Source organism: Hordeum vulgare, chromosome 7H (genome assembly GCF_904849725.1).
Source record: "Hordeum vulgare subsp. vulgare chromosome 7H, MorexV3_pseudomolecules_assembly, whole genome shotgun sequence".
In the NCBI taxonomy this organism is placed as follows: domain Eukaryota; kingdom Viridiplantae; phylum Streptophyta; class Magnoliopsida; order Poales; family Poaceae; genus Hordeum; species Hordeum vulgare.
In genome coordinates this window covers 449,754,816-449,768,420 of record NC_058524.1, presented here as the reverse complement: position 1 = coordinate 449,768,420, position 13,605 = coordinate 449,754,816, and the positions used below count along the sequence as shown (strand labels likewise).

Genomic DNA, 13,605 nt, shown 5'->3' with positions numbered 1-13,605 from the left:
ATGTTGTTCCCTTTGTCCTTCGGTATGTTACTTGCCCGAGATTCAATCATCGGTATCTCTATACCTAGTTTAATCTCGTTACCGGCAACTCTCTTTACTTGTTCCGTAATACAAGATCTCGTGACTAATTCCTTAGTCATATGGCTTGCAGGGCTTGTTGTGATGTTGTATTACCGAGTGGGCCTTGAGATACCTCTCCGCCACACGGACTGACAGATCCCAGTCTTGATTCACGCCAACCTAATAGACACCTTCGGAGATACCTGTAGAGAACCTTTATAGTCACCCAGTTATGTTGTGATGTTTGATACACACAAGATATTCCTCTGGTGTCCGGGAGTTGCATGATCTCATGGTCATAGGAACAGATACATTGAAATGTAGAAAATAGTAGCAGTAAACTGACATGATCATATGCTACCTTCATAGTTTGGGAATTGCACAATCCCATGGTCTAAAAAAACGATACTTGACATTAAAAAGCTTCAGCAGACAAACTACACGATCTTGTGCTAAGCTTAGGATTGGGTCTTGTCCATCACATCATTCTTCTAATGATGTGATCCCGTTATCAATGACATGCAATGTCCATGATCAGGAAACCATGACCATCTATTGATCAATGAGCTAGCCAACTAGAGGCTCACTAGGGACATATTGTGTTCTATGTATTCACACATGTATTACGGTTTTCGGTTAATACAATTATAGCATGAATAATAGACAATTATCATGAACAAGGAAATATAATAATAATCAATTTATTATTGCCTCTAGGACATATTTCCAACAGTCTCCCACTTGCACTAGAGTCAATAATCTAGTTCACATCACTACGTGATTGTAATGAATCTAACACCCATGCAGTTCTGGGGTTTGATAATGTCTTGCTTGTGAGAGAGGTCTTAGTCAACGGGTCTGAACCTTTCAGATCCGTGTGTGCTTTACAAATCTCTATGTTATCCTGTAGATGCAGCTACCACACGCCATTTGGAAGCATTCCAAATGACTCCTCCACTATACGAATCCGGTTTACTTACTTAGAGTCATCCGGATTAGTGACAAAGCTTGCATCATCATAATCCTTTACGACGAACTCTTTTACCATCTTCATAATCGAGAAAAATTCCTTAGTCCACTAGTTACTAAGGATAACTTTGACCGCTGTCCAGTGATCCATTCCTGGATCACTCTTGTACCCCTTGACTGACTCATGGCAAGGCACACTTCAGGTGCGGTACACAACATAACATACTATAGAGCCTACGGCTCATGCATAGGGGACGACATTCGTCCTTTCTTTCTCTTCTGCTGTGATCAGATTTTGAACCTTACTCAATATTCACACCTTATAACACAACCAAGAACTTTTTCTTTGTCGGTCTATTTTGAGATTTGAATGCACGGTGTAAGAAATAAAACGTTTTAGAAATACAAATCTAAAAAAATAGATTGCGATAAATGACACACGTATAATGCGCCGCTTATCTCAGCTTATGAAGTCGGAGTGATCTTTGAAAATACTATTCCTCTAATGATTTTGTGAGGACACGGACTCTCGACAAGGATCAAAGCTTGCACAAAAAATTAAGCACAAACAGATCGAACGGTGATGATCTTAGATGCAAAATAATTATATTACATCTAAATGTAAAATAGCAATTCTGTATCCCCACACTTTCGCTTCTATTTTCCAATCAAATCTTGCCAACATAACTGGTAACTACGGAACGCATTCATTACAATCTGTTGACCAAAAAATCAACTCGAAATACCAGGTAATATAGTACTTCTTCGTCTGAAAATATTTATTATAAAAATAGATATATCTAGATGTGTTTTAGTTTTAGATACATTTATTTTTATATATTTATGTGATAAGTAATACTGAAGGGAGAAAGTACAATACAAGCAGCACAGGATGCATACGTGTCGAGTCTTCAACCTCGTAGCTTGCCCAGTGTATATTTTGATTGAAGATTTCTTGACACTTGTATACATCGTCCCCTTCAGAGTAAGTACAATAAGGTACAGTCAGCAGGCTGTAAGAATTAAAATACTATATTTTTGTTAAGTTGGATGAGAGAGAAGAGGAGAGAGAAGGGAAGCGGGCTCTTCGTGAAGAGCCAGCTCTAGCACGTGCTCCTAGGTGCTTTGTGAGAATGAAAGGTGGGCCATATATGATAAAAGTAGTACTCTTTTATAACTAACTATCGTACAATCTAGCTATAAGGTGGGCTATAAGCTTGCTTTAGCCAGCAGTTGGCTATACTATTAACCATGCTCTCAGCTGGAAATTCAGAGGACTGTTCTTGTCTTGCTAGCTTTGACCCGGCCTTAATCTTGACCTTTCTTCTCTATGTTTGACCAGTATACTACTTCTGTTCTGTTGTCTTTTCTTGACTTTGTCAGCATATATGTTTAACCTATAAAACCCCTCACAACGTGCCTGTTTCCATCCGAATACCCCAATCACACACAAATACACAACAGACATACGTGTCAACATAAGCAGATAAGCTGCAACCTGCAAACATACCCAAAGAAACCATAGGCTGCAAGATGGCAGCTCTAGCTCTAGTGCTGCTGTGCGCAGCCACGATCATGGTGGCGCCGGCGGCCGCGGACGTGGAGTCCCATAGCTTCCCCGTCTTCAACGCCACCACGGCCGAGAGCCTGTGGGTCGCCACGAACACGTCCATCATCATGCCGGCAGCGCTCCTCTTCGGGCCCGGGCAGTCGTTTCCCGAGGGGTTTCTGCTGCTCCCCAAGAGGGTCGACGTCTGGCGCGCCGGCGCCGGCGGGTTACCGACACGCGAGGCGTCCTTCAACACGAGCTTCACGGTGGAAAGCTCTGCCCCTCCAGTCTCATTCGTCGTCCTCCTCGACAGGTTCCCGACGCTCAACAACCCCTTGGGCCTCCGTGGCTCTAACGACTCCACCACCGGCGCCGTGCCCAACGCCACGGACGGCCTCGCCGCGGTCGAGATCGGCACGGTGAGGTCGTACGCGCCAGAGTCTCCGAACGTCGGCCTCAACGTCACCATCACGCCCAACGGCACCGCGGCGCCTGGCCGCCGCGCCGTGTGGGTCGAGTACAACGCCGTTGCGCACCTCCTGCGCGTGTACGTCGCCGCCGGTGGGGAACCGAGGCCAGCCAGAGCGCTCCTCGACGCACGGCTTTCCCTCGCTGGCCAAGGCACCACGCAAACCGCGTTTGTTGGCTTCTTCGCCACCCGAGTCCGCGATGTCTTCCTCGGTGTCCGTGATTGGGACCTCACGGTGGACAGGCTCGACACCGACGGCAAGAAGAAGGGAACGCCGTGGTGGGTGATACTGATCGCGGTGCTCGGGTCCGTGGCCGCCACCGCCGCCATCGTATCTCTGGTAGTGTGCTCCTCTGTATCAAGGCGCCGGGCGCGCGACATGGAACCCAAGCAATAGTCTATGCAGACCTGTCATGTGCGTGTAGACGTCTGTCTGCAAACTACTCTGTCTTAATGTTACTTCTGAAACTCAAATTTAACGAGTGAAGAGCAGCGTACCGTACTTCTCTTCTCCTGTCCTGCATTAAAAAACGCAAAATGTTCTGCCGTCCATTCGTTATTCGTCCAAAATCTCATTTTCCTTTCGTGTTTTTTTTATTCCCTGCTATCCATATTACTTGTCGCTTTGATTCATGTACTACCTTGTACGAGTGTAGATTTTGTGGACAATCACATTTTCTTTCTTCACGTCCCAGTCGTCGCCCACGTTATACCGGCTCATCACCCATATGGCCATATCATATATACTTCCCCTCGTCGCTGTACCAGATAAACACCATGAATGTCTCTCTCCAACCTATATGTCGACCATCAACCTTGTGTGGAACTAAATTGATAGCCTTGCGCCATACCATACCGATACCTGGATCCGGCTCTAACCTGCAATGCTTCATTGGCCCATATATAGTCACACGCCTGGGAGCAAACACAGGAAAAACATATCATATACAGTCACAGCCGGACTAGCGTGCCGTGCGACGGCGCTGCATGTGGATCCTAGTGGCGGTGTGCGGAGCGCGTCGACGACTGAGGTTCGTTCTTGCGACACGGTGTGACGGCTGCGAGAGGGGCAACACATGGTGGTCGCGTGCGTCGTCGAGTTCGGGTCAGATCCTTCTGGATCCGGTGCCCGAACACCGTCGGCCAGCGCAGGGTGGTGGTACTCGTCACTGTTTAGATTGGATCTTCATTGATCCAGATACCCGCGGTGTGCTTCTCTCCCGCGGTTTCCTGGTGTTGCCGGCGTGGCCGCGGATGAAGGTGGTGGGGAGATTCAGATAAGGGGAAACCCATTGGTCGGCCCTGGCCGTCCGCGCCGATGACGATGCTTAAGGATGCCGTTTTTCTTTCTGGAGACGTCGGTTTACGTCTGCTCCTCCACTTCCTACCTCACTGCGCCGTCTCGGTGGGCGCGGCGGCGTCCTTGACGTCGTGACCTTTCTGAAGGCGTCGCCTTGAGGGCTGAGTGGTGGTGAACACTATGTGGGTCCTGGACAGTTGCTGGTGGTGGGCACTGCTTCGGGGGAAACCGTAAGATCTGACGTTTTAGATTGGACGATGGCGGTACTGCGGTGTCGTTTCTCTCTTGGAAGCATCGTTTGTGGAGCAGCGCTCGATGACAGAGGAGGAGATGGAGCGGCTTCGTCTGGCCCGAAGATTTGGTGGAACTATCAAGTCATGCCTGACCGACAGGTGCTACGCTGAGTCATGCCTGGTTTGTAGGTGCTACGTACGACAATTCTTTTAGAATCTTCGTGTCTGGACGAATGAGCGCAGGACATGGCGTTGTTTGGCGTCGTGGCGGCGTCGATCATCTTGCACGGAGCTTTCGGTGGAGATGTCAAGTCATGCCTAGCCGACAGGTGCTACGCTGTGTCATGCCTGGTTAGCAGGTGGTACGCACGACAAATCTTTCAGAATCTTCGCATCTAGACTGGCGAGCCGTGGTGGCGTCGACGGATGGACGGACTGGCAAGGATGATACGGATCTCTCTCATGAAGATGGGTTAGCGGCCTGATGATGATGACGGCATCTAAAACGTGTGCATATGGTGTACGCTTTAGGCCTGCTGCACCGGCTGTGGGTTCCGATACGTTATGTGGATGTATCGGTGACGGCACCGGTTTTAGATATGAAGAGTGAGAGCACTCTACATTATCGAATTTTATAGGTGTAAGTGGTGGCTCCGGATGGTTTGATGTATGTTCTTGTTAGACCTATGTTGAATAATTAATAAAAATGACCGTATACCTCGATCGATGCAGAGGCTGGAGGTTGAACCTCCTTTCCAAAAAAAATGTTTTTACACCTACACTACACAAGACACAATGATACACGTCGTAGTGAAAATGATTACACCGGCTGGAAGCAAACAATATTTATACGCGCGTGACATGGAAAATTTTGATGATGGGTATAACATACGCATTATCAGATGTCTATGGTTTGTATGAAATGATTAATTAGAGGGTGACATCTCTTCCTTTCGTCCCCAACTATGACCTCGAGGTGTCCCATCAAAGGAAGTTTACGGAACATTATAATACACGACAACACGTGTATTATATAAGCGATCCAACGGATGATATTAATTGAGCCTTATTAAACCCAATGGCATTTTTGACCTAAGAATATTAAAGTTTAGGGTGGCCCATTTAAGTCTAGGGGCATTTTTGTCCTGAAATTTTAAATTAATAATTGCATTAACATAACACTTGAATCGCCGTCACAACGGTTCGTTAGCTCCTCTCGAACCCTATCACCGCCGTGCCACTCCCTCCTCCTCAGAGCGGTTCGTCATCTCCTCTCAAACCCTATCATCGCCGTGCCACTCCCTCCTCCTCTTTCTCCCCCTTCACCCCCTCCCTCGCACCAATCCCTCTTTCTCCTTCTCCTCCTCCACCCCCTCGCTCGCAGGCGATCCCATCTTTCGAGGAGCCGCTTAATCCCCTCCTTCCCCGATTGGACGCCCCTTCCCTGACGCGAGGCCAGATCATCGTCATCGCCGTCCATCGCGCCGGATCTTCGCAACCACCTCTGAGATGTAAGTGCTGCTGCGATCTCTCATCTTGTCTCGTCCCTTCTGCATAGGACATATTGATGGAGTTAGTTAGGGTTATGTGGCATGAGAAAGTTGTCAGCAGATTTGGATTCAAAGAAAGTTATTTTGGACTTAGTTAGGAGATACTTTTGAATTGAGTTTCCAGATATTTTGGATTTAGTTAGGAGATAATTATTTTTGTAGGGAGTTTGGAGTTATTTTGGATTTAGTTAGGAGATACTTTTGAATTGAGTTTCGAGATATTTTGGATTTAGTTAGGAGAAAATTATTTTTGTAGGGAGTTTGGAGTTATTTTGGATTTAGTTAGGAGATAATTTGGATTTACTTAGGTCGTAGTTTTGGATTTAGTTAGGAGAAAATTTTGAATGGAGTTTGGAGATAATTGATCTATCAGGGTGGATCTATCAGGGGACTTGAAGGATTCATGGACTTTGGATTTAGTTAGGAGATCATCAGTTACAACAAGTACAATCAATTAAATATTTATGGATTCGGTGAGGGCATATTTTATACTTGTTTATAGATTTTGAAGGACTGAGTTAGATACATGAATCCGATATGAAAACTTCAATCGGTTATTTAAGGAGAGTAGTGCATAATTATTACTTATGCTATCCATCTGTAACATTGACTATCTGTTTTCGTTGGCAACATAAGGACATGGATGATAAAGGCAACGATGCCGAAAATTTGGGTGATACATGCAAGGATGACAAGGACATGGGTGATAGAGGAAACGGAGGCAAAGACATGGATGATAAGGATAATGATTTCGTAGCCATGGACCCCAAAGGAATGGATGGTACGTGCATGGATGATAATGATGAGGATGCATGCAAGGATGGCATAGACATGGATGATGTACACTTGCAAGGTAAATGAATTGATAATAAAGGCATGGCTGGTTCAGACCTGAATGAGTATATGGAATACTTAGAGATTGTGAATAAGACTTTCAGGACTGAGGTAGAAGCCTACATGTTTTACGTAGGATATCCAAGAAAAAAAATGGTTTGGTGTTAGAAAGGATGATCTGAAGTACACGGGTCCGGGTCCGAAACAAAATGCATACAGAAGGACATACAAGTGTTGCAAACAAGGATGGCAGTCCCTTAAGCACTTTAACAGAGCTGAAAGAAAAAGAACACAGAGGGGTCTTTCTCGGTGTGGGTGTCCCGCTCTTTTTCAGGTTGAGCTACAAGATAACAGTGGCCTCTGGTTCGTCAAGAATTTTGTGGACAAGCATAACCATCTGTTTATCCCTGCTCACCTGACTCCCTACTTATCGGCTCATCGTAGAATGACTGACGCACAAAAGGCCGATGTCATCGAGTATGCTGTCAGTGGACTTCGAACACATCAGATTGTGAATGTAATGGAGAAGAATGCCGGAAGTCCCAACAAGCTTGGATTTATAGATCGAGACCTATACAACCATGTTTCAATCCAGAAGAAGCGCAAGATAGAAGGCAGTGACGCTAGATATTTGCTCACCTACATGATTGGACTGAAAAAATCAGACCTGGAATTCCTTTTCTAATACACAAAAGACAACGAAGGCCATTTGAGAAACATATTCTGGGTTGATTCACAATCCCGGATTGACTATGTTGCCTTTGGTGGTGTCGTGGTGTTCGACAGTACATATCGGTCTAACAAGTACAAGCTTCCGTTTGTTCCATTTGTTGGTCCAAACCATTACCGCATCACAGTTTTGTTTGGGGTCGGTCTAGTGTCAGACGGGACAGTTGCATCATACCAGTGGCTTCTTCATGCATTTTTGGAGGCAATGTCCCAGAAGCCACCCACTTCAGCAATCACCGATGGGGACCCTGCAATGGCTAAAGCAATAGCTACTGTCTGGACCGGAACAGATCATCGTTTGTGCACGTGGCATATCGAGGAGAATATAGTGATGCACCTCCGCAAGAAAAAACTTGAGGGATTTAGGGAATTCATTTACCGTCGTTGGGATGTTGATGAGTTTTAGAAAAGACGGGAGGCTTATAAGGTTCGGTTCAAAATAGAACCAACGGGGAAGAGGTCGTCATGGGTTAACAAGTTGTACGAGCTGCGACACAAATGGGCTGCTGTGTACACAAATGGTAGATATTTCCTAGGCATGATGAGTAATCAGAGGAGTGAGTCTCTCAACTCAAGGCTTCATGTGCACCTGAACAGGAAGATGCAACTTGTTGATTTGTTGCAGCATGTTGAGCACGGTGTATCCATAACGCGTAAGAATGAAGCAGCATTAGACGCAGTAGCGACATATGTGATACCCTTCACTAAGTTGAATGCAGACCCTGTGGAGATTGCTGCCTCTTATATTTATACAACTTTGATGTTTGCACGGGTAAAAAGTCAGATTGTCGAAGGAACAAATTGGCAGGTCGCACACCAGGTAGCATGTGATGCTTTGATCGTGTTTGGAGTTTTGTGCAAAATCCCATATGGCAGGGATGCTAGAGAATTGCAAGGTAAGGATGGTAAGGACTCGGATTCTAAGGTTCCTATAAACTTGGAAGGTAAGGATGGTGATGACTTGAATGCAAAAAACTTGGATGCTGAGGATCCCAATGACTTGCAAGGCAAGGATGGTGTGGACTTGGATGCAAAAAACCTGGATGCTAAGGATCCCAATGACTTGGAAGGTAAGGACACTGAGGAGTTAGATGCAAAAAAAGTTGGATGCACAAGGTGTCGATGCAAAAAAGTTAGATGCACAAGGCATGGATGCTAACTCTGAGGATGTTAGATATCATGTGACTTGTCTGTTTACACGAGCAAGACTGGATGCTGCAGCTTGTAAATGTAAAAAGTTGGAAAGTGAGGATAACCCATGCGCACATATATTCTACGTTCTGGATCATCTTGGTGTGCGCACATTTCCAAAAAAAATTGTGAAGAAAAGATGGACAATGCATGCCAAGCCAGCGTTCCCTTCTTCGAGGACTACAAATACTCATGTATGGTCTGATCACATGAATAAGTATCATCAACTACGCAACATGGCTAGTGACACTTTATTCACAGCCGCATCTTGCGATTCACAGTCAGAACAGGTGATGGAGCTCCTCCGGAGTATATTGGTTGATGGAGAAAAAACTGATTTGGATGAAGGCCACAAATCGTTTGTTCCTTTGTCAGCATACTTATTTGCTGCTTGCGAATGCTGTACTGCTGACGTGGAAAATCCAATCAAAATAGTTCCAAAATGGAGACCAACTACCGAAGAATCGAACGCGAGTATTATATCCAGGCGCGGGAGGATGAGAGTGAAAAAAAGTAACAAAGTTAGTGCACATGTTTATCTCATTGTTCATTTCCATACATGCTTACAGTGTTAATATGTTCTCCGGGAGAGTGTTCACATGTTTTTCTTCAATTTACGCAGGAAAAAATTGGGGAATTCAAAGATCACAGGGAGGAAGAAGCGAAAAGATAAAGACTCGGAGACAGAAGAAGACAAAGAGTCAGATACAGAAGAAGAGGAAGATTCAAAAAAGCAACAAAGTTAGTGCACATGTTTATCTCATTGTTCATTTCCATACATGTTTACAGTGTTAATATGTTCTCCGGGAGAGTGTTCACATGTTTTTCTTCAATTTACATAGGAAAAAATCAGGGAATTCAAAGGTCACAAGGAGGAATAAGAGAAAAGAGAAAGACTCGGAGACAGAAGAAAACAAAGAGTCACATACAGAAGAAGAGGAAGATTCAAAAAAAGTAACAAAGTTAGTGCACATGTTTATCTCATTGTTCATTTCCATACATGATTACATTGTTAATATGTTCTCCGGCAGAGTGTTCACATTTTTCTTCAATTTACGTAGGAAAAAATCGGGGAATTCAAAGGTCACAGGGAGGAAGAAGCGAAAAGAGAAAGACTCAAAGATAGAAGAAGACAAAGAGTCATATACAGAAGAAGAGGAAGACTCGAAGAAAATTACAAGGATACGAAATAATGCATATAAGAGATCAGAGGAAACTCAAATAATATTCATAGATAATCTGATCATAAATCCACAATTCATCGGATCTCGACAAACACACCGCAAAAGAAAGTTACATCAGATAGATCTGCATGAATATCATGGAGAACTTTGTATTGAAGATCCAAGAGAGAGAAGAAGCCATCTAGCTACTAGCTATGGACCCGAAGGTCTGTGGTGAACAACTCACGCATCATCGGAGAGGCAATGGTGTTGATGAAGAAGCCCTCCGTGTGTGAATCCCCCTCCGGCAGGGCACCAGAACGTGCCCTAGATGGGATCTTGCGGAGACAGAAGCTTGCGGCGGCAGAAAAGTATTATTGTGGCTCTCTCTAGTGGTTTTGGATTTTTAGATAATTTATAGGCGAAAGAGGTAGGGCAAAGGAGGCACGTGGGGCCCACAAGACTGCCAGGCGCCCCTAGGCCGCGGCTAGGGGGCTTGAGACCTCCCTTTGACCTCCCCCGAGGTCTCCTGCCTTGATTCTCAACTCCCGTGCGTATCTTCTGTTATGGAAAAAATCACCTCACAGGTTTTATTCCGTTTGGACACCGTTTAATATTCTTCTTTGAAAAAGGTCAAAAACACGGAAAAAACAGAAACTGGCACTTGGCACTGAGTTAATAAGTTAGTCCCAAAAATAGCATAAACGTGCATATAAAACATCCAAAGTTGACAAGATAATAGCATGGAACCATCAAAAATTATAGATACGTTGGAGACGTATCAAGCATCCCCAAGCTTAACTCCTGCTCGTCCTCGAGTAGGGAAGTGATAAAGACCGAATTTTTGATGTGGAATGCTACCTAACATATTTGTCCTTTGTAACTTCTTTCTTGTGGCATGAATGTTCAGATCCGTAAGATTCGAAACAATAGTTTACTATTGACATGAAAACAATAGTACTTCAAGCATACTAGCAAAGTAATCATGAACTTTTGAAATAACAAGGCCAAAGAAAGTTATCCCTACAAAATCATATAGTCTGGCTGTCACGCCCAAGATGCGACCCTATCCTTAATTTGGCACGAAGGCCTCGTCAGGGATAGAAGCGCATCTCGTCGTGTCGCAAGAATGGATATCGTTACGAGTACATGTACTGAAAAGAAGAGATATATAGATAGAATTGGCTTACACTCGCCACAAGCTACATCAGAGTCACATCAGTACATTACATAATCATCAAGAGTAAGAGTAGGGTCCGACTACGGAGGAAAACAAACGAGAAAAGAAGAACGATGTCCATCCTTGCTATCCCAGGCTGCCGGCCTGGAACCCATCCTAGATGGATGAAGAATAAGAAGAAGCAACTCCAAATGAACAATCAACGCGCTCGCATCAAGTAACCTTTACCTGTACCTGGAACTGGTGTTGTAGTAATCTGTGAGCCACAGGGGACTCAGCAATCTCATTTCCAAAGGTATCAAGACTAGCAAAGCTTAATGGGTGAGATCAGGTTAAGTGGTGAGGTTGCAGCAGCGACTAAGCATATATTTGGTGGCTAAACTTACGAGTACAAGAAATAAGAGGGGGATGATCTACGCATAGCGGGCGTGATCTAATAATGATCAAATGAATCATCCTGAACACCTACCTACGTCAGACATAACCCCACCGTGTCCTCGATCGGAGAAGGAACTCATGAAAGAGACAGTCAAGGTTACGCACACAGTTGGCATATTTTAATTAAGCTAACTTTAAGTTATCTATAACCAGTGTTAAACAAAGTTTCCCACGTTGCCACATAACCGCGGGCACGGCTTTCCGAAAGATTTAAACCTGCAGGGGTGCTCCAACTAGTCCATCACAAATTACCACAAGCCGCATAGGAATCCTCAATCACGAAGCTCGCGATCTCGTCGGATTCCCTAGTGGAAAACCTCAACTCTGAGATTACCCAAAGCATCACCGAAATCCCGATGCACAAGATATCTCGTCAAAGGTAAAACTAATCCAGCAAGGCCGCCCGATGTGTCGACGATCCCGATAGGAGCCGCGTATCTCGTTCTCAGGACACGACGGATAAGCTACGCGTACGAGTGCCAAACCTCGAGTTTCCTCACGGTGGCCCCGCACGGTGCTCTGTTTTGGACCAGCACCATCAGCACTGGCCCTCCCTGTATTATGTAGAATTACTCCTCAGGTAGCGCTAACTCCCTATGCACTTCAGTTTTATCAAATTATTATGTTGGGCAAATAGTACCAATGTTGGGCCTTGCCAGACCAGCTTTAATCTAAAACGAATTATCAAGGGGGTCCCCATAACAACCCCGATCGTGTTAGGAGCGCTCAATTATGGAACATAACACCGGTAGCCGAAACTAAGGGGGCAAAGGTGGAACAAAACACCAGGCTAGAAAGGCCGAGCCTTCCACCTTTTACCAAGTATATAGGTGCATTAAATTAAATTGCATTAATATGGTGATATGACAAGGAACCCATGTTATCACACGCTAGCAACTGCACCTGCAACTAGCAACGCTAACACAGTGTTAAGCAAGCAGTAACATAGCCAATCAGTGGTTTGCTAGGTTGAACAGGTTGATGGTTTTCATGGCATTGTTGAGAGGCTGATAAAATAACATGTGGTAGGCAACGAGACATAATCGATAGAAATGGTGATACTAGCATGGCAATGATAGTAATGGTATCTGGGGAAAAGGTCATCTTGCCTGAGATTCCGCTTGGAAGAAGAATGACTCCGTGAAGTAGACGAACCGACGTAGTCGAACGGGTCCTCACTTTCCGACACGCTTGCGGAACTCTAACAAGACGAAGGAAACCGGAAACAAGAATCAACACACGAAATTCACCACACGATGCACAACACAAATGATGCATGAGCAGCTGAATACATGCAAGTCACGGCATGGCAATTCACACATACAAACACTACACATTAAGTGAAGTTCAATATGCAACGAGTTGCATATTGACGAAACTCCACGTTAATTATTCAGTTCTATCCCGATTAGGTACACGACAATATTAAATGTGGTTAAACATGGCAAGAGGTGAAGCATAATTAAACTACCTATCTAGACATTTTAAATGAGGTCGGAAATGACATATAGCATCTCCGAAACGACCTCACATGTTAATTTACAATTCTGTCCAGATCTGAACTAACACATTTAATTAGTTGTTAAACAGCATAACAAATAGGTTCACGTGATTCTACGCGTCAAGACAAGCAATCTACATATAAAGAACATCTCCAACGGAGCTACGGATCAAAAGATACAAGCACCGCAAGATATGATGGCATGAATGCAATATGTGTGCAACGACGGTCACGAGCACTTCAAAACATACAACCAGCAAGAGAAAATGAAACTACAAGAGATTCTAAGCAAGTTTCATGTAGGACACGATCAAAACGGAGCTACGGTTCAACAACTACGAGCAAAACAAGAAATGACTACAATATGCCAAAATCAGCCACTTAGCATTTTCTACGCCCCACAGCTACGGGCTACACAACTCCGATAAACTCAAGCAAG

The 13,605-nt window shown here is 44.7% G+C and overlaps 1 protein-coding gene across 1 annotated transcript; it reads left to right on the top strand.

The window, feature by feature from the left end:
• The first annotated feature begins 2,144 nt into the window (after positions 1-2,144).
• On the top strand, positions 2,145-3,534 carry LOC123411465. Its single transcript, XM_045104412.1, has one exon. The coding sequence runs from the start codon at positions 2,563-2,565 to the stop codon at positions 3,442-3,444; it is 882 nt and encodes a 293-aa protein (XP_044960347.1). The 5' UTR covers positions 2,145-2,562; the 3' UTR covers positions 3,445-3,534.
• The last annotated feature ends 10,071 nt before the right edge of the window (positions 3,535-13,605 follow it).